The sequence below is a fragment of the Sceloporus occidentalis genome, unplaced genomic scaffold, assembly GCF_023333645.1.
Source record: "Sceloporus occidentalis isolate IW3139 unplaced genomic scaffold, rSceOcc1.0.p SCAF_5, whole genome shotgun sequence".
NCBI lineage: Eukaryota > Metazoa > Chordata > Lepidosauria > Squamata > Phrynosomatidae > Sceloporus > Sceloporus occidentalis.
The window spans coordinates 71,253,843-71,275,143 of NW_028316985.1; the positions used below are offsets into that span (position 1 = coordinate 71,253,843).

The 21,301-nt window shown below is 40.5% G+C and overlaps 1 protein-coding gene across 2 annotated transcripts in view; it reads right to left on the reverse strand.

The window, feature by feature from the left end:
* Positions 1 to 21,301, reverse strand: part of AASS (aminoadipate-semialdehyde synthase) — a 43,050-nt gene that overhangs the window by 16,041 nt on the left and 5,708 nt on the right. The window contains exons 4-18 of one of the 2 annotated variants that reach the window (XM_089524368.1): positions 19,773 to 19,857; positions 18,777 to 18,844; positions 18,529 to 18,675; positions 17,754 to 17,832; positions 17,539 to 17,666; positions 16,965 to 17,113; positions 14,484 to 14,606; positions 13,074 to 13,185; positions 9,774 to 9,833; positions 9,615 to 9,682; positions 7,396 to 7,517; positions 5,797 to 5,829; positions 4,006 to 4,135; positions 2,431 to 2,541; positions 704 to 812 (exon numbers count right to left, since the gene is read on the reverse strand). In XM_089524368.1, coding sequence (XP_089380494.1) covers positions 704 to 812; positions 2,431 to 2,541; positions 4,006 to 4,135; positions 5,797 to 5,829; positions 7,396 to 7,517; positions 9,615 to 9,682; positions 9,774 to 9,833; positions 13,074 to 13,185; positions 14,484 to 14,606; positions 16,965 to 17,113; positions 17,539 to 17,666; positions 17,754 to 17,832; positions 18,529 to 18,675; positions 18,777 to 18,844; positions 19,773 to 19,857 — 1,524 coding nt within the window. The remainder of the gene's footprint in view (positions 1 to 703; positions 813 to 2,430; positions 2,542 to 4,005; positions 4,136 to 5,796; positions 5,830 to 7,395; positions 7,518 to 9,614; positions 9,683 to 9,773; positions 9,834 to 13,073; positions 13,186 to 14,483; positions 14,607 to 16,964; positions 17,114 to 17,538; positions 17,667 to 17,753; positions 17,833 to 18,528; positions 18,676 to 18,776; positions 18,845 to 19,772; positions 19,858 to 21,301) is intronic. The other variant, XM_089524369.1, reaches the window with a different exon arrangement.

Sequence of the window (21,301 nt, forward strand, 5' to 3'; positions counted from 1 at the left end):
CATTATATAACTCCCTCAGATTTATCCATATTTTATTCTCCTCCCCCCATCCTTACTTTTTAAAAAGAATCATGTATTCAACAGAATGCATACATGTTAGCTATAAAGAAAAAAAAACACTTAAAACACTCTATATAAACTCACATATTTCCTAATCTCTACCCTATTAAAATTGAATATGACTAAAGCCACAATCCTGCCACCTGGGAATAAGTTCCCTTAAAAACAGAGAGAAACTTACTTCTGAATAAGCATATTTAAGATTTTAACATCCCATTGAAAATAATCTAATTATTAGCCCCAATTAGAGAAGACTTGAGAATCCAATGGAGTATTCGTAAACCAACACTTACATGAATTCTAGTGATTCTAAAGGTCTACCCTAACTTGAACTAACCACTGGATTAATGTCAGTGGGATTTATGGCAGTCGCAGCTAATTGAAACCATCATTTTCAGTAGAACTCAGATCACCCTGGTAGAATTATGATCATATATGGAACTTCACATTCAAGGGAATTCAATCACATTAATTCCCATCATCCTGCCTCTTCACGATGACCACTTGAAAAGTCGCAGAAAAAAAGGAAGCGAATACAATGGGCCACAGCTAACACTACACAAAAAGATGCATCGTAAGACAGAACTATTTGGGTTGGAAATGGAAACACTGCTCAGAGACTCAATTTGTCTATTCAGCTTACCGTAGCACCCACTTCTTTTGCTTTATCGATACATTCCATTGCCAACATATGGTCAAGACCAGGATCCAAACCCATTTCACTGACAACCGTAATGCCAGCTGCTTCAACACTAAAACAAAGGGGAGCATGGTTCAAAATGGAAGGCCAAAATGAGGCATTGCTACAGACCAGCATACTACTGATTAAGTCCACTTATGAGGAGAAGACCATAGGTACAACTACAATGTAGAAATAATGCAGTTGATACCATTTTACCTGCCATGGCTCTATCCTACAGCATCCTGGGATTTGTAGTTTTATGAGGCACCAGCACTCTTTGGCAGAGAAGGCAAAAGGCCTTGTAAAGCTACAAATCTCAGGATTCTAAAGGATGGAGCTACAGCTATTAAGTGATGTCAAATTGCATTATTTCTACAATATAGATGTACCCCATGTCTCACACTGGACATCCCCTTCAGCAAAGTAAGGGGGAGCAGGCCATCTTTACTCTACCCTGATTCACTGAAGGTTCTGGGCCAGGCAATAATTCCCTCCAACTCTGGCCCTCAGTGGATCTTGGATAGCAGCATCAATTGCAAAGAAAGAAAGGAATAAAGGAAGGAAGGAAAAGTAAAAACGAAAAGTTACACCTTAATTGCACCTGAAGCAGTGTCAAGGCCATTTCAGATCCAGGAAAGGCCTTGGGGACCAAAACACTTTTTGTTGATTGGGCCATAAAAACAGCCCCAGGGTGCTGCCTGTGGACTGTACACTCCCCGCTTCATCTTAGGCAAATGTACAAAAATTATTCCTGCAATTTCAGAAATTATGTTTTTTGGACTACTGTTTCCAGAATCCCACAACCAGCTGAGCCAAATTTAGAACCCACATGTTTCTCCTCCATTGCCCCCCCATGGCCCCTTTTCAGCAGCAAGTATAAAACTAATCTAGCTTCCTTTAAGATAGCCTTATAGGTCCTGTACCACTAGTGCTGCAAGGGGGACCAGTGAAAGAGAAATGACGATGAACAGTTAATTACAGTCAGCTCTCAGTATCTGCGGAGGATCTGTTCCAGATCCCCCCCCATTCCCGTACGGATACCAAAATCTGCAGATGCTCAAGTCCCATAGACCCCAATGGCACGGCGGCCATGTGGCTGTATAGCCATTAGAGAGAATGAGACTGAAGTCCTTCCTCCCTCCTTACTTCCATTTTTGCTTCCCTCCCTCCCTCCCTTCCTTCTTGCCCCTCTGAGGCTTCTGTTCCAGGCTTGGCTTTGGGGGGCAAAGGCTGGAGCCTCGTCAACCATAGGGAGCTAGAGCCAGCACAGGGACTTAGGGTGTTGGGCCTGGGGTCAAGAGGTTCTGAGACCCAAGCCTCAGCCCCAGCTCCAGCTCCCTCTGGCTGATGGGGCTCCAGCCTCCACCTCCAAAGCCAAGTCTGGGGCAGAAGCCTCAGAGGGAAAGGAAGGAGGGAAGGAAGGAAGGAAGGAAGGAAGGAAGGAAGGAAGGAAGGACTTCAGTCCCATTGGGAACAGCATGGGCTTGCCGTCCACGGATGCTCAAATCCACGGATCACAAATCCACAAGTATCGAGGTCCCACTGTACATGCTCCAAAGTCATGCAGCAAGCGTGGGACTCCCAGTGTATTGGTCCCAGTGATACCGTTTCTGTAAATAGTGCTCTAGTTTCATGTTACAAGACATACATGAGAAATCCTGAGGCTTAAAATATTCAGGAGAGCCTACCTTTCCTGCAGTTCTTTCATAGCTGGTGTCAGATAACTGGCAGTCACCAAATTCACTTTGCTCTCAATACACTTCTTAGCAACCAAAGGATGGAATGAGTAAGGGAGCAAGCTAAAGAGAAAATGGGAAAAAAGCTGGACACTTGAAATTCATGAGCTCCTTCCTTGTCACCAAAGGTGCAAACCTGTGCAGCTAAGGGTGCATCTACACTGTAGAAATAATGCAGTTTGATACCACTCTAACTGCCATGGTGCCACAGGATCCTGGGATTTATAATTTTGTGAGGCACCAGTACACCTTTGGCAGAGAAAGCTAAAAACCTTGCAAAATGACAAGTCCCAGGATTCCACAGGATAGAGCTACAGCAGTTACAAGGGTGTCAAACTGCATTCTTTTGACAGTGTAGAATAGATGCACCCTTAGTTTCTCAACACACACAAAAGCCAGGCATAGTATGGTCTATGGATGACAATTTAATTCCAGTTCTGGAGATGTGAGTTTGCAATGTTGCTCTGATATGAATGCAAAAACAGTCTTGCAGCACTCTAAAGACTATACAAATTTACTATTACATAAGCTTTTGTGGACTATGTCTACAGTATGAGATCCATGAAGTATTATTTTTGCAGATCAGATTATTATATATGTGCTTGGATGGGTGGAAAAATAACAAAAATATGAAAAGTGATACCACTTAATATTTACACAATACCACAATCATTCTTGTTTAACCACTTAACACTCTAGTGTAACAAAAAAAGGCCCTATTCAATCTAAACACATGTAAATGAAAAGTCATCTTAAAAATTGTAAAATGAAAAGGAAGTGTTTGAATTTAGGATTTCCCCTAGACTACTTTGCTCCTCCAGATGTTTTGGACTTAAGCTCCCAGAATTCCTGACTGCTGACTAATCTGGCTGGGGTTTCTGGGAAGTGAAGTACAAAAGACCAGGAATGTTTGGGAAACACTGTTCTAGAATAGCCTGCCCACTCCAAAGAGGAAGGATTAGTGCTGACACAGCATAGTATTTGGTGCCAGGTCAATACATTTATTTTTATCTGTTGAAGCATTTGAAATTCACTAATGTTTTTAGCTAGTTGAAGAGGATGATGTAGTGTGCTTCAAGTCATTTCTGACTTATGGGGATCCTAAGGTGAACTCTGCAAGATCTATTCAGAGGTTTGTCACTGTTTTCCTCTGAGACTGAGAAAGTGCAATGTGCTCAAAGTCACCTAGTAGATTTGTTAGCTAAGTAAAGATTTGAACCCTGATCTCCCAGAATTCTAGTCTAATACTAAAGGCATTACCCTACATGTTCTCCCCCCCACACACACACTTTTAACCACCTTACAATTCTATTTTTATGTTTTGATTTTATTTTTAAACAATGCATTGATAGCTATACCATTCTGCTATAGGGAGTGGTTTTGAAAATAAATGACAAACAAAATGGAACAATTCCTCCCCATTGCCACCTAAATGGCATGGCTGACTCATCAAGATACATCTTCGCACATCCCAGAGTGGCCATTAGCAGTTACTGAGGGTTTTGACATGAGTGCCAGAAAACTGACCTAATAACAAGATTGTGTTTCTTCACCATAGATGATAATTTCTCCTCATCTTCAGTGACATCTGCAACAACAGGAGCAACATTCATGTATCTCTTCGCCAGCTGTTCAAGCTGTTTCTTCATGATGGATACTGTTAAAGAGCAAAAACAGCAGCTGAAATACACATGAAAAAATTCTTCTCTTGAACTTTCAACAAATAAACTCAAATCTTCTCTAAAGTGGTTTCTAAACAATTGATCCATATTTTCTCAGTCAACTTGTTTCATATGCAGCTCATCACCAAAGAAAACCCTCTGTCTTCCTTAAGCCACCTCGAAATCTATAGATAAGATGGAACATGAATGCTTTATAACCCTCATGCACTGGGATTATTTTTTATCAACATGAGCTGTGAAAAAAAGATTCTGTTCCCAGTTAGAATTCTAATGTGATGATGGACAGGATTAAGATATAATTGGTTAAGTATATGTAAGGTAGAATACATGTTGACCACTATGACAATTCCGGAGTCCTCCCAAATGGGGTCAACCCACTGACAACCAGGGAATTTCATTTCTGCTTTGTTACATCATAGTTTGATCAAACAACATTTTTACCCCAGTACATTATATTTGGTGGGATAAAAGGGGAGGGGACTACATAACAGATGGCTGGAATTTGGGAACGCTGTTTACACTTTTCAGGTGACAACAACGGAGGATGCCTATGGTTTTGGCCTACCAAATGTGGGTTTTGCAACAAAATGTGATTCATGGCAATAATGTCAGTGAATTGATAGAAAATTGGCAGAGGAATTAGTCTCATTTACCATCTTTCTATTACAGACTTATATGTTCAAATGGAAATTCTTAGCAACACAGTAACAGAGAATTACACAGCTAAATCTTAAAAAGAACAAAAATTAAATAAATCTCTTTCAAATATTCTCAATTTAATAGCACCTATGCATGTAAGACTTTGATAAATAAGGAAAAGGGAACATCTAGCTGACTCAAAGGTACATAGTTTAGAATTAGTTTACCCTCTATATCCACAGGTTGTTTTTTTTAATCCACGGATTCAATCATCCATGGCTAGATTTTTTTTTACTATGCCATTGTATTTAATGGGAATTGAGCATCCATGGATTTTGGTATCAACAGGGAGTTCTGGAACCAAACCCCAGTAGATAACATAGGCCCACGGTACAAACAAGCCCACAGGCCTCTGTGCTCATTTCCTCTAGAACAGAGGCACTTGGAAGTTTTCACTTGTTTTAGATTAGTCAGATCTTATTATGCCATCCAAAACCAACACACTGTGGTTATCTTTTCTACAAATGGCTGAAAACCAACAAGACTCAATAGTTTAAGATGTTTGCTTCAGCAAATCACACTTAACCAGTTAAGTAGCAACCACGTAATACTAAACTGTGGTTAATCTAAAATGGATGCCAAAGCTTCTTCATGATGGAAGTGGTGGCAATAAAAAGCACACACCCAGGAGAAGGCTAGGCCCAAACCCATCACAGTAAATTACGGCTTATCATGACATGGCAGCCATTATAACAAGGTAAATATTTATGAAGGGGATGGCGGGTAAAGGAGGCTCCCAAAGGAAATATAAGAGGGTATAAGTATAGAAAGGATGCAATATCTTCCCTGTTTGGAGAAATGCTATTGTAAAACAACAACAGTGAACAAAATGTGAATTTTCCAGTGCATAAAGGTAAGGACAAGAGTGCAAGGAGGATAATGTCTTCCCAACAAGACCCCGCTAAAACTAAGCTAATCCATGCAGGCAAAGCAGTACCTGTTCTAGGATAAAGGTTCAACGGAGAAACTGCTGGGGGGGAAAGAAATCAAGAAGATCAACAAATGAAAGACTGAAAAGATGGCTAGGTCTTAGAAATTCTAAGCCATTCAAGCCAACAATTCCTACAGCCTGCATCAGGCAGAACACAGGTGGGAAATGTAGTAGTAGATAGATGACTCATAGGAATACTTTGGTGTGAATTGCTGCTCTGAGGATGAAAAAATCTTTCTAAAAATCCATTCTACATTATAGCACCCATGACTGGAAAGAATTTAAGAGTTTGATGGGAAAGTGTTGAGAAATCTCAGGAATCCAGAAAATACCCCGAAGAAATAACTCAAAAACATATTCTCAAGATTCCTTATTTGTATTTCTGAAAAAGTTTTAATACAAAAAATGGGGAAGTATGAGGTTTAGAAGCACATCATTATATTATACAATATGTATATTGTATGTTCCCTAATTACTGATTACTTCAATTTCAAGGAAGTGGCTAAAATATTTACATATTCCAGATTCATGATATACATGAGGAAATTAAATCCATGGTCAAATCTCTTGGCGCATATACTCTGCTTTCTACTTTCCTATAATCTTCTTAGAACATTGATCTAAAAATCAATGGGGATAGAATTCAGAGACACAGCCATGTTAATCTGGAATATCAGTATGCAAAAGCATCTTGGAGCATCTTTGAGACTAACTGTTGAGGGACAAAGCTAGATGGAAAGATATTGCTTAAGGCCAGGGTGGATGGATGACCATATCAATGGTAGAAGGAGTTTTGGATTGTGGTGTGTGCAGGCTATTTATTTATTCATTTATTTATTTTATTTCCAGGATTTATATCCCGCCTTTCTCCCACAATAGGCTAGAAACTAGTGTGCACAGGCTAGAAACTAGAAAGGAGATATGATAAACTGGCTAAACGCAGTGTCGTGAAGCTGGGGTATTAACCAGTGTTATAATATGTGTCATGTACCAGGAAGCCATCGTCTCTGTTTAACCCACTGTTGATGGATTGGAGTTTGTGGATATATTGTAATTATAAAAAATCAATGGTTAGGGATCAGGGCTGGCAGTACCATTAGGAAAAAAGAGACAATTTCCCCAGGCAGCAAATACTGAGAGACAACATGAATGTATTGGTAAATGCAGTGTACCTGATCTGTACTCTTCAACTTAGTCTTTTGCCTTTAGGTGTAGTGTCCTACCACTAATGTTGAAGAAAGTTTCAACTGCCAGTTTAGCAGGTTGCTGAACGTGGCATAAGAAGCAAGGCAATCCTTATGTCAATTGTAAGTGGGTTACAGGGTAATCATTCCATGAACTTTCATACCCAGGACAGTTGTTTTCACTGAAGTCTCCCCTCATTGAGTGAAATACTTCCCTGAGGAATGGAAGCTTCTCTGATGAGTCACACACAATGGCCCTTACATACAATAAAATGTAAAAACAAAGTGTACATATAATAAAGTGTAAGAAACACTGACACTAGTCAGCAAGGGTATTCTATACAGGAAGTCTTGACATATAATAAACGTGATTTCGGTTATTTCAGTTAATTTGCAATTTTAGGGTCACAGTCTTACATACCTGCTGTTATTTCAATGTTAGGGTCTCTTGTGAGATATTCTATCACAGGCCCAGAGACGTATCCTGATCCAAGGATCAAAACCTTCTTTTTCTTATCCATAGTCAGTGACTGGGTGTATTCCCTGGAAGAGAGAATAAAGTTAAGTAAAGAAATATACCAGCAAAACAGGTTTCAGATAAGCTTTCAGATATACTTTCAAATTTAGTTCAGTACGCTGGGATTTTAACTCTGTTGTTCTTGAAATGTTTACAAGAGCTTTTTCACCATTTATTTCAAAAGGGGAAAGAGACCAATCTGACAGTACATCATGCACTGGGTTGATTCCACATTTAGTAATTTTGAGATGATTAGTGATTATCATGCGTCTATTTTAATATGACTAAAGATGTAATGCATCCACCCCACAGCATCTTTGATGGCTGCTCTGAATTCTTAACTTTACACTGAAAACAAAGAAATTACTGCCAGTAATCCACAAGAATATATTTACAGTGATTTATGTGTCATTTTATAAGTATTTTCTTTTATTATATTCTTATAATGATAATGTGACAATAAAAGTGTGACAATAAAAATTAAAATTAACTTAAATTAAAAAAAGACATTACAATGCAATTATTTCAGGGAAAAATAGCCTTCCAGTAGATTGCCAAATTTTACTTTACACAGCTGTGCCAGGGATTATCTCAGCGTCAGCAATAATGCAAACCTTTAAACCAGGTCTGGGCAACTACAGACGTCCAGATATTTTGAACTACAGCTCCCATAATGGCTTAGTAATGGCTATATGCTCTGGAGCTGATGGGACTAAAGGCCAAAAACATTTAAAAGTCCATAGCTGACGAGCCTTACTTTAAATACTGCCAAAAAAGTTTTAAAGTTACTAGGATTTCCATCAGAAAGGTTTGCTAAAAACTCTTTCCACCATTCTCAAGCCATTAAAAAGGGAGAGTAAACTTCAGGACTTCTCAGGGTTCTTAAGATCAATAGTGCACAACCTACAACTGCTGCTGCCACACTGCAGAACTGATGCAGATTGACATCACCACTGTCATGGCTCCATCCTATGGAATCCTGAGATTGGTAGTTTGTTGTGGCAGACTTTCTGATAGGGAAAGCTAACTATCTCACAGAACTACACAATTCCATAGCACTTAGTCATAACAAAGTGGTATCAAACTGCATTAATTCTGCAGTGTAGAAACCTTACAAGCCTTAGAAACACAATGGCCCGTTCTGCACAGACCTTTGCGCAACCCCCATCATGTGCTAGGGGTTGGCCGAGGACCTAGTGTCCATACCAGCCTCACCCCTAGCATGTGACGGGGGCGTAAAAATGGCGGCGCCCTATACACACAGGCGCAGCCATTTTTACGTGCTGGAGGCTTAGCGTCTGCACGTCCCCCTTGCCTTGCGATGTCATGAGTGCGCCATTTGTGCACTCGTGCATCGCAAGTGTGGCGTGAAAAGAAGCCGCTTTTTGTGGCTTCTTTTTCCGCCGCCAGGAAGCCTCCCCGTTTGGAGGCTGCAGCTTCCTGGTGGCGGAAATGGAGGCAGCAGCAGACCGCCCGTTATGGGCGGTCTGTAATGTGCATATGTATCTGGGGGGGGGGGGGGAGAGTACTCTGAACACAAGAAAAGAGAACACTTGTTTTGGCATACAGGTTGTTGCTGTCAGCTGCAGACGGAGGAACCAGATCTCTATAGAACTTGTGCTTTGTTCCAGGTAATTTGAGATCTTATACATATTCAATTTCATTTTTAAATGAATTCTGAGTGGGTTTGTGTATATTTTATTCAACCAGCAGCAAAGCTGAGAAACACAAATAGCAGCACGGTAGATTCTGGAGGACAACAAGCTAAGTTTTCTTTCAGGACAGATGGCATTGTAAGGTGTCACATCAGTCATAGCACTACCACACTGGGAGGGAGTGATGTCTCCTTGAATCAAATAAACCCTAAGGCAAGATAGAACTTTATGTTTGTCACATGCAGAGAAAGTATGTCACCCGCTGCCATACTGGAAAACACTGTCAATATGCACGTTTTCTTCATTGGTTCAGTTAAATTATACTGCGTCCAACTGTATCAAACATCACTTCATAAAGCAAGGTAAGTAAAAATTCATAAGGTTAAAATACATATGCTGTCACAATAATTTAAAACTTTAATGAGATATATTTTATGTAGACAGTGGTGGAGAAATCTGTGTTATTACCTGCTTTCCCTCAGTTTCTGGATGTATTTATATTTATCAGTCAATGAACCATTGGATGCAATCACTGCCTATAAAAGTATACAAGATACGTCATTACTTTCCTGACCTCGGCATCTCAGAATTTAGAAAAAAGCAAGGCAACAGGTTTGCAAGACTTACATCTCTAACTACAGGTGAGTAGTTCTGGCTCTCAAGGGGCTCTGAGGCTTCGGAGAGCAACTGTGGAGATCAAATTTTTCCAGTCAGAGCACTTGCTTTCACAGACACATGTCTTTACATAGATAATGATCTCTCAGATACTAAAAAAAGACCCTTGGAAAGCTATATTTCATAACAACAGTGAAACAACCAGGATGCAAATTCAGATTGAAATGCAGACCATGTTATTAATCAGACCACCTTGTTGATAAGAAATTCACCTCAGCATTTAATGTTCAATTAAATAACGTATCCTCTATTCATTGCCCCTCCCCTTTCTTCCCTTTTAGTACAATTAATTGCTAATTGTACTAATTAATTAGAGAGCAAGGATATAAGAGATGCATCAATATACAATTAGCCTTCCATATCTACAGATTCCTTATCTATGGGTTCAATTGTTCACGGCTTGAAAATATTTTTTAAAATATATAAATTCCAAAAAGCAAACTTTGATTTTGCCATTTTATATAATGAACACCATTATACAGTGCCACTGTATTAAATGGACTTGAGAATCCACGAATTTTGGTATCCATGGGGTCCTGAAACCAAACCCCAGTGGATACCAAGGGTCTACTGTATTACAGAATCTGTGAGTGAATGGGATTTGTGAAAAAGGGAGTGTACGTGTGTGTATTGTGTGCCAGAACTTGGAAATAATCAATTATGAGTAAGTTGCTTTTGGGGTAATGAAGTAACATAACATGAGAAAACAAATTGTCTACTAACAGTTTCTAGTTATATTTTAAAGTTACATTTACTAGGCATTTTTACAAACTGCTTTATGCTATTGTCTTAATGGTGTTTTTTAAAATAGGGAAATGACAGAAAGAACAACATAGAAAGTAGTAAGCAACAGAGCCAGTAATACAACGAACAATGTTCATATCACTGAAATAAAAATAATGCTAAACATTGCTTTCTGAAAAAACAGGAGGAGGAATGGGAAATAATTACATCTTGAAATTAGCCTTCTGATGCACGTACACACATGCAGGCCCATGTTGGTTCTAGACATGCAATGTCTTGTTGCCTTCCAGCAGTGAACAGCCTGCCACCTTTGGGGTGTTGTCTACGCACTCTAAGTGGGGCTGCCTTTGGATGCTGTTCAGAAACTCCAGTGAGTCCAGAATGTTGCATTCAGCATGCTGACCAGAACCAGTTTTAGGGAGCATATAACTCCCTTGTGGAAACAGCTTCACTGGCTATTGGCTCATTTCCAAGCTCAATTCAAAGTGCTGGTTATGATCTGTAAAGCCCTATATGGTTTAGGTCCCGACTATTTGAAAGACCATACCTCCCCATACGAACCTGCCAGAGTTGTCAGATCTACAGGGGTAGGCTTTCTCTTGGGCCCACCACAATCACAGACTCATTTGGTGAAGACAAGAGAGAGAGCCTTTTCTGCAGCTGCTCCCACCCTCAGGAACTCCCTTCCACAGGAAGGTAGACTGGCCCATCCTCTGCTCTCCTTCAGTCAGCAGGCTGTTTAAGCAGACTTTTAATGAATAATGGCTTGCAGGGAGGCTTCTTATGAGAGAGGAGACTGCTTTAATTTTATTTTTAACTATTGTATGCTTTTAATGATTTTATATATTTTTAACATGTTATTTTAATGTGATGCTTTAATTACGTTTTAAAATTGTATTGTATTTAGCTTATCCTTTTGTGAGCCACCTTGGGTTCTAACCTAGGAGAAAGGTGGCATATAAATCGATGATATAAATAGCATGAGGCTTTTAACACAAGTGTCCAAAGTCAGTCTGGCCTTACTCCCATTCCTGCAGACCTATCATGTACTGTATTCCCAAAGAGCAAGTTAACAGTTTACAACATTCCACTGTAGAATTTGGGGATGAGTAATCAAGTTGCCAGTCGGAGGGTAACGGGTCTGTGATACCACATGAAACAAAGAAGGGAGGAGAACTGATTTGTGAAATGAGAAGAGGCAAAACCAAAAGACAAACTCTGCTATGAGACACATAGCTACATCATACCTACAATCCATCTTCTGATCCAGCTTCCTATAACCCATCTTAAAAGCCAGGTAGCTGTATCGAGGCATTTATATTGCACTGGCAATTGGAATGCTGAAGAGTGACATAAAAATTGCTTTGGATGACACTCTGGTTTGGCAAGCTCTTGCAAAGACGGATACCGGGACACTTACTTATTAAACAAAACTGACTTCCAGTTTTCTGTCTGTACTACAATGCCCACATGAGAATCATTAACACCTTCCAACAACCATTTAAATATCATCCACTGCTATTAACACACAACTCCACAATCTGCATGGCTTCAGAGTACAGTTGTCACAACAAGGATGGCACTGGGGAGTGAAGGACAGTCCACCATGCCTTGCTCGTCTCTTTCAAAACAATTTGACATGCAGAGGTCTGTAGGCAAAGCATCTCAAGGCATGTAAATAATCTTAGTACCTATTACTATCTGAATATTACTTTGCTATTAAAGCTGCAGGTACTTGGGCCAAGTGAAAAGTTGGCAACTTTGCCACTACAGAATTCACTGGGGCCACTCCAGTTAAATCTTCAAAATCTTCTACCCCCACTGCACTGGCCACCAAAATTCATCCAAGTGTCTCTTTTTGTGGTGCAGGAAGGTGCTAGAACATCTTCCCTCACCATGTGAAACTACAGGATAGAGGGTTTACTTTCCTTACTGAAGTGAAAGTAAGGGAGGAAGCCATTAAAATATTGGTAGGATTGACAGTGTCAGCAACCACTACCATGACAACTATTCCGCTGCAGTCAAGCAAGGTGGACTTAGCTTAGGAAGCGACAAACAAGGGCTGCAGGAGTCATAGATAGGCTGTATGCCCCCCGCCAACCACCACACACATTCAAATGAACCAACATTTAGAGCAAGAGAAAAATACATTGTTCCAGAACTTATCCAACAAGATCAGTTATGCGCATTCCCATGTCAACTGCAGTTACTAGCCCCTGGATGATGATGATAATGATGAACTTTTGAAATGCACAGGCTGAGACAATGGAGGAAGGTAGGGAAAGTGAAGAAATTGCAAATAGAAGAGTATCGTTTGTGTGCAGGACATGTGATTTACCTTATCCTAATGAAACTGCAGATCAGTCTAGAAAAAAATACATTCCCAATATAAACTTCCTTAGATCTAGTTATGTTTTACAGCAGATTTCCTATATAAGAAGCAGATCAGAGAAGCACAATGCACAAATGCTGACACACCCCAAATTACATGCTCCCCATCCACCTTACCATTTCTTCAATATAAGGAAAAAGCATGTCTCCAAAACATTCTGTTGATTCTATGGGAAGCTGAGCCGGCAGATTGTCAATAGAACACATCAAAATCCCAGATCCCTCCACACTAGAAGAGAAAGAAGTTTGATTCCAGGTCACAAATACTTTCTATACCCTCCTCTCTCTTTGCTTAACCTGCTTCCCAGGGCTGTTGCAATAATAAGATGCTGCAGGAGAAGAAAATTACAAATGCATGCAAAACTTTTATTTGGTTATTAAGATGTTAATTTAATTTCTTATCCCTGCACCTGTACCTATGGCTGCTACCACACTGAAGAATTAATGCAGTTAACACCATTTTAACTGCCACAGCTCATTGAGATGGAATTCTGGGATTTATAGTTTGTTGTGGCACCAGAACTCTGTCAGAGGCTAAATGTCACATGAAACTACAAGTCTCAGAATTCCATAGCACTGAGCTTGGGCCCAGTTTATTTGAAGGATTGTATCTCCTTTTATGAGCCACTAGAGCATTAACATCTTCTGGAGAGGCCCTTCTCTCTGTCCCACCACCTTCTCAGGCTTATTTAGTGGGAACAAAGGAGAGGGCCTTCACAGTGGCTGCTTCCAGGCTCTGGAACTCCCTCCCTATAGAGTCCAGGGTGACCCATCTCTGCTCTCTTTTTGGTGGCAGGCAAAAACAGGCTTTTTATACTGACAAAGGTTGGGCCCCCAAATGCTGTTTAAGTCAGATGTCAGGTTTGCATATAGTTTTTAGCACATTTTAATATTTTTAATGCATAATTATTTTAACATTTTAAATGGTTTAATTGTTTTTTAAATGCCATACTTCTTAATGTTTTTGTATTATTTTTGAAGTGTACTGTTTTAAATCTGTTGTTAGTCATTATCAGTTCCTACACTGGGAGAAAGGTGGGATATAAGTAAATACTATTACTACTAATAATTTGTGTCAAACTGCATCAATTCTGCATTGTAGATGCAGCCTCAGAAACACCTTTCTGAGGGAGTTACCCTAAACAATGTGAGATGGAGTTCAGGAGACATCCAAAAATTGGACTTGGATCTTTAGATAAACTGTCTTAAAAGAGGACACAGAAGGGAAAGTTTGCCAACTTCTTCTCTCATAGCCCATTGTTCAGGCTGTTGGCTGACCCTTCAGCAAGGCTTTGTGTGGGGAAATTCTATACAAGTGACTGCAGGGCAGTAGAAAAGACAAGAAAACTCTACTTCTGTGAATTGCCTTCAAAATAACTTCCCTGGGAATCCTATGTGTGCTAGGAGAAGTCTTGATTTTATTCACCACAATAAAATAAAGCCATCTGAAGTAAGTGCAATAGTTTCTTTTTCACTGAGCTTTTCAACCAAAAGCAAACCCTCTACAAGTGAGGAAGACCCTCTCACCTGTCATGAATGATATGCTGGTCAGCATCATACATGCAGAAGGGACTGTCAATTGTTGTACATTCTGTCATAAATTCTATAGATCCTCCAGCATCAGCAGAGATGTCACATATTGCAACAAGTCTGGAAGAGATGATTAAAACAACAACAACTTAAAACCAAGGTAACCAAGGAACTATTTTTAATTTATAGCACCTTGAAGGTATACCTCCTAAAACACACTGTCATCACTACTGTCAGAAACTCACAGCTGAACAAGACAGACTACTTGAGGTAGTTTTACAATACACACATTTTTAAGAGCCTTTTTATTTTTAAAAAAGTATGCTTTGTTGGCCACTCTGCTTTGAAGAAGAAAGCATCATGGAGCCCAAACATGGTCTAAATTTGAAAAAAGCCTGCATTATTTTTCTTCCAAAACCTCAACACTCTAACTGGTAATTGCTCTTGAAGGTGCAGTTTAACACCTGTAAACCAAGAGCCCATGGTTACTGGTACTTTTCCTTTGAGAGAAAAAGTGGACAGGTTAAAGCATACTTTTATTTAAAGTACATTTATCATAATGTCTACTTCTGCCCAAAGCCAGTATGTACTCACAATACATAATCTCTATTTCCTGCAGACAATGGAAAGTTGCTGCAGTGATAACAACAACCAGCCCAGGGCAATCTGGAATAGGGATGGTTAGTGTTGAGAACAGAGTAAGATCATAAAGTCTCCTGTAAGTTAATAAATTAGTATTCTTAGCTTAGCGATGAATCTAGAGAAGGAGTGGATGGAAGATAGATCAGGATCTATTACTAGATTTCCAGTGACCTGCAATACATGGGCAAGAATTTCTGCCACCCCGCAAAAGGCTTTTGCCCCACCACCTCTAAATTAGTTTACTAAAATGAAGAAACCTGACTGGGGGTGGGGGAACTAGGATATTTTCTGTGAAATGATACTGATACTGAACCAGGATCTGAGAAGTCTTATTACACATATTGTTGGATTGCATCTCCCAGCAACCCCAGCCAGCATAACCAATGGCAAGGAATGCTAGGAACTGCAGTCCAACAACATATGAAGGACCACACTTTGTCAGCCCTGTACAGGAAGTCTGACTGCTCTGATCCACTATTTTGAGATATGAACCCTATTTGGTGGTGTTACTAGGATTCAGAACATTAAAAAAAATAAAGAAGCAGATTCTAAGAGGCTCAATTTTAAGGAACATGATTTGGTATTCCAGACTTTTCCATAGAGGACCACTTTCACTACAGTGAGTTGCTCTGTCAGTGCAAACCAACTCATCTGCATGAACAAGCATGCCCATGGGAAGCAGAATATGGTATTTTTTGTTGTGCTGTCAGAAGCAAAGCCTGTTCCATCACTGCCATAATGAGATACACAACAAAGTCATACAACTTGCTATATTCAAAATTCAACAGACCCTTCTTGTCTTTGGTGAGGATACAAGAGAGAGTTTTCTCAGTGGCTGATTCCAGGTTATAGAAATCCCTTTCTCAGGAGGTCCAATTGGCCCCATCCCTGCTGTCTTTCTGTTCAGATGTGAAGACCTTTTTATTTAGGGAGGCATTTGGTTTTAATATGCAATGGCAGGAGGAGCTTTTGGGGTGGGGAGATACACTTTTATTATGTTTTATGTTTTTAAAATTGCTTTTAATTGTGGGGGGAATTTCCACTATAGTTTAGCCCCCCCCAGGGCCTTTTTAGGCCTAGGAAAGGGCTTTTAAAAACCTAAAAACAAAACATGAAGTGAATGTAAAGTTATTTCCTGCTTACTTCCAGTTTTTTTTTAAAAAAAACCTTTCCTCAGCCTAAAAAGATCTGAGGGAGGGCCTAAAACATGGTGAAAATGCCCCTATGGGCATAAAACTTTTTATTTTTTACAAAATACCCTAAAGGGCCCTAGGGACTTCAGAAACTGCCCTGGAAACCACAGGCAGCCCACAGGCTACACTTTCCCTATCTCTGCTGTAAAGGAATGGACAGATTACAGCAGTCTACAACAAAAGGGACTACCATTATAACTGTATACATGTTACTCAGGGCTAAGCCCCACTGCTTTCAAAATTGAACTTATCCCCAGGTAAATTAAGAACAGGACTAAATTTATAAACTGGATATAAACATGTCCTTCCATGAATTGGAGGGATCCTTCCAGTAGCAGAAGGAATGGAGATCCAAAGAGGAACCAAGATCCACCATTTTCTTAAATTCCCTCTTTGTCCTTTAGCACCAGCACCATCTTCCAAGCTGAGTTGAGGAGCCTCCAGAATGGCATGGGGAGATGACTGCTATACAAGGGATATTTGGGGGGAAGTGCATTTTCTGCCCGCTTTTTCCAGCACCAGCATAACTCTGCTGGATGCATGCCTAGATCCAATCCAGTGTGACCTCTACTGGATCTAGGGCTCACTTGTCAGCACATCGTGATGCTGATGCTTACTGTGAATGAATCACTCTCATCCTTACTTGTGTGGCAGCTCAGGGCAGCCCTCAGTAGCAGTGGCAGAAGGTCGGAGAGGAGTCAGAAGCCTCTGGGCATCCTGGCGGCTCAGCAACCGGGGAGTATGCTGCTCCCAGTAGATCCCATTGATTAAGCAGGTTGTATAGGGTGCAACCTGAAAATACACATTTGTCATACATGATACATCATTTGATTCAGTCCAGAGGGAGGGGATGGATTTTGGCAGTGACAGCTTTGGGACCTGGACAGGCCACACTGGAGCTGCTGGGACCACATGCACTTTCAGTCCTTGGCTTTCCAGATGATTCAGACTTTATTTTGCAGAACCCCCAGCCCACATGAAACAATATCTGAAGGTTCCAATGAGCCAAAGACTGAGAACACTGGCTCAGAAAACCTTCAACTCATTTTGTTGTTATCAAAAAAGCATTTTCCGTCATAGATTTCAATGTAGGAAGCTACCAAATTAACTGGGCTTTTCAAGCAATGGAGGTGCAGGTAATTGCAGGCCACTACTGTACTCAAAAACTTCAGATTACAAAGCCCTCCTAAACTGGGGAAACTAGATGTCCTACTCACATCAGTATTAAATCGAGATGTGTAGAGTTCTGGATGCTTGTCATATTCCACAGGATCATATACACCATCGCTCTTCCTTACAAGATGGTGGTGTCGACTTAGCACCGTCCCATAAACTTTCCTGAGGTCTGTGGGGGAAGAACAAAAAACGAGACACTAGCACTTGAGATTGCATGCCTTCTAATACACATCACCAGAATACCACCCAGCAGTACCTCCAGTCCTAGAGACCTCCTTCAGCTCATGGGGCTCCACAAACTCACAAGGTAGTGCATTAAACATTTCCTGAGCACCCTGCAGACCAAGACATAACCAAGACATGGGTTAGTCACCAAATATTACAAAGCATTAGGTGTCACAGTAAGAACATTTCTGTTCGGGGGCCCTATAGACATTACTGAGATCAAGTGTAGAAGATACAGATATGGTGTTTGACTCTACATAGCAAGATAGTACTCTGTTCAACTTCTCTATGTTATTATCCAATCATTCCCACTTGTTAGCTTGTCATCAACATTCCACATCTCTCTCTCTATTGGAGAGCTAGTAGGGTGCTTACCAGTGGCTGGCACCTAACAGTAGCTGATGTATACACAGCTAGTGATCATGGGAAGAAAGAGAGAACTGCAGGTGGACAGCAATTCCCTGACACTATCTCATGAGCCTCAAGTTCAATGGTACCTAATACTCTGCATGCAAAAGATCCCTATTTTATTCCTGGCATCATCCAGGAAAGTCTTTCTTTAATGATGAAAGAACTGATGTCAGTGTAGCCCAGCTTTTCCCAAAATAGTGCCCTTCAGATGTTTAGGACTCTACTTCCTATCAGCTCTAACTTATGGCAGTGATGGATGGAGTTGATGTGTGTTGTGGTCCAAAATATTTAGAGCACCATGTTAATAGGAGGCCAATTTAGACAAATTTGAGTTGAATCTGTGTCAGTCCATGGTCTCACTCAGAATAGGGCAGCTCACTTGAAGAACACCTTACCTTAGAGACATTACCGGTACCTGTAAACACAAACGTTACGGGTCCAAGAGATTTAGGCATCAGGCCCAGGGAAATTTCATAGCCTGCATCCCGAACTGCTTGCACAGCCTGGCTGCTGTTTCGATAATTATGGGCCATACCAAGGTGCTGAAACAAAGAAACAGAAAGTCAGTGCCAAAATCTGCCGAACAGGTTAATCCAATGCATGCCACCAAATGCTTTGCAGGCTGTTTGGAATACAGCCTTACCATGAAAGGAGTGTGATGTCCCAGGGCAAGAAATCGTAAACCCATTCCATGTAAAATGTTGATCATACCTGTGTCAGAAATACAGTATACATGAACATTAATTCTATAACAGAACCAACAAGGTGACAGAACTAAAAGAGATCATGAGATTGCAATACCTCAGTTGAGCACAGAGATATTTAAATCACAAATTATTCAGTGGGACTTATTTCTGACAAGACAAGTATTGGAATACATGTAGGCAGATTAGCTACTACTATTCCAGTTGATAGGGAAAGTACACTTTTACACTTTTAAATTGAAAGGCCAGAGACCCATAACTGTTGCTGCATGAAGCAGAAGGGGAGGATTTTATATTGCCTCCTAGTTCTATTTCAGTATGCCATTTTTAAAAATGAGTTCTGAATCAGAACATAGCTCTATAGCAAAGAACGGTAGAGATGCCACCTAAACATTATAAAGAACTTATTGATAGTAAGAGCTGTTCAACAGCAGAATAGATTGCCTTGGAGGGTAGTGGACTCTCCTTCTCTGGAGGTATTTAAACAGAGATTGGATGACCATCTAACAGGAGTACTTTAGTTGTATATTCCTGCATGGCAGGAGTTGGACTAAGTGGTCCTTGTGGTCTCTTCCAGCTCTATGTTTTTATGATCTACGTTCCATATTCCATCCCTGATACCCCCAGCCAAAAGACTCAGGCAAAAATGGCATCGATCCCAGCCCAAGATACTGGAAAATCTACTGGCTTTGCCTAAAGACAGTTTTCCTGAGTTCCCAATTCTCACACATTTGAGTCTGGGAATATAATGGTGGCAATATACAAAGAACCCCAATGACTTAAGCGAGGTTGCCAAGCCACACGTATCCAAGGAAAGGGAAAAAAATCCTTCCTCCTCCATACCAATCTAATGCCTTAAGTAAAAACAGATACACAACACTGAATTCTTCTGGCACAGGTGACAAACATGCAAGACCAATATTCAGTCCACACACCTGCGACACCAGCCCACTTTCCAAAGGCTACAACGCGTACTCCTCTGTGATCCACCATTTTTTCATAATCTATTAATCGTATTTTCTGAAAGTAAAGAAAATCCATTCATTTGAGAATGATTTTAAAACAATCATTTCTGTGCCCCTCCCTGCATAACAGATGCATGCAATAGTAGTGAAAATAAGTTCGGTTTTTAGACTAACAGGTTGAATCCAGCATGGGTTCAACTAGGTTGACAGAAGCAGACTTACCTGCCCTCTTTTTTCCCCACAAAAGTCTTTCTAACCTCCTCCTTTCAAGTGACACACAGAAGGTGGGGAACCCTTCTATAGCATGAGGAGAAGCTAGAATTCTTGAAAACCAGGCAGAAACTCCTTCCACAAATGGAGTTCACCCATGCTAATTTTTAGGGTTCCCTTCTTTTCCTACACCTCATGGTCTATCCCATTCAGACCCCACCCCACCCCACCCCACCCCCTTTGTATGTTATTTTGCTATGAGGAGGTAATGGGAAGGGAAGGCTAGTTATATCCATTTAGAGCTGGATCGTAGGAAATGTCTCCCATGCAATTACCACTGGGGAGAAAAATGGTATTTAAAAGGCCAAAGATAAGCTCTCTAACCACTTCCTTGCATTTCAATAAGAGCACTAAAGTAAGATGTGTGTTTTTTTAAAAAAGTGCCACTGATTTCACCTACAGTTTGAATACTATTCAAAATATTGTCTAGATTTTAAAGAAATATTATTCAAATAAATCAGCAAATTTAAAAAGTGGTGCTGCCTCCTAAAATCCAAATAGTAATGTTTCCTAGCACCAGTTCATATTTATTACATCTGGTTTTGTCCAACATGATTCAAATTCCCCTTAACTCACAGGAATTGCTACTGTCGTGTACTAACCAAACCAAGCTACTTTATTCAGACAAGTGAACTAGTTTTGATTGTGAAGTCAAAGGCTTTCATGGCCGGCATCCATAGTTTTTTGTGGTTTTTCAGGCTAAGTGGCCATGTTCTAGAAGAGTTTATTCCTGACGATGCTGGCGAAACGTCAGGAATAAACTCTTCTAGAACATGGCCACATAGCCCGAAAAACCCACAAAAAACTATGAACTAGTTTTGAACTTTCACTATAACACAAACAGGACTGTCACTAATAGGATGGTGCTGGCTTGTTCTCTGCTGGCTCAGAAGGTAGAACTAGGTCTAATGGTTTTAAAACACAGGAGAGTAGATTTCCATTGAATATTAGAAGCAACCTCTTGACAGCAAGAGCAGATCAGCAATGAAACCAACTGCATAGAGAGGTGGTGAGGTCTCCTTTTCTGGCCACCTTCAAAAAGTGGCTGGACACTTACCTGTTGGGGATGGTTTAGCCAGAGATCCTTCCCTGAGCAAGGGGTTGGGCCTGGTGGCCCATGGGGCCTCTTCCAACTCTGCCCTCCTCTTTGCCATCCTTCCATTTGCAGGCAAAGACGTCTTCCTTCTAAACAGCTCTTGAGAGCTGACTGTTTTTAAAGAAGACTTTTA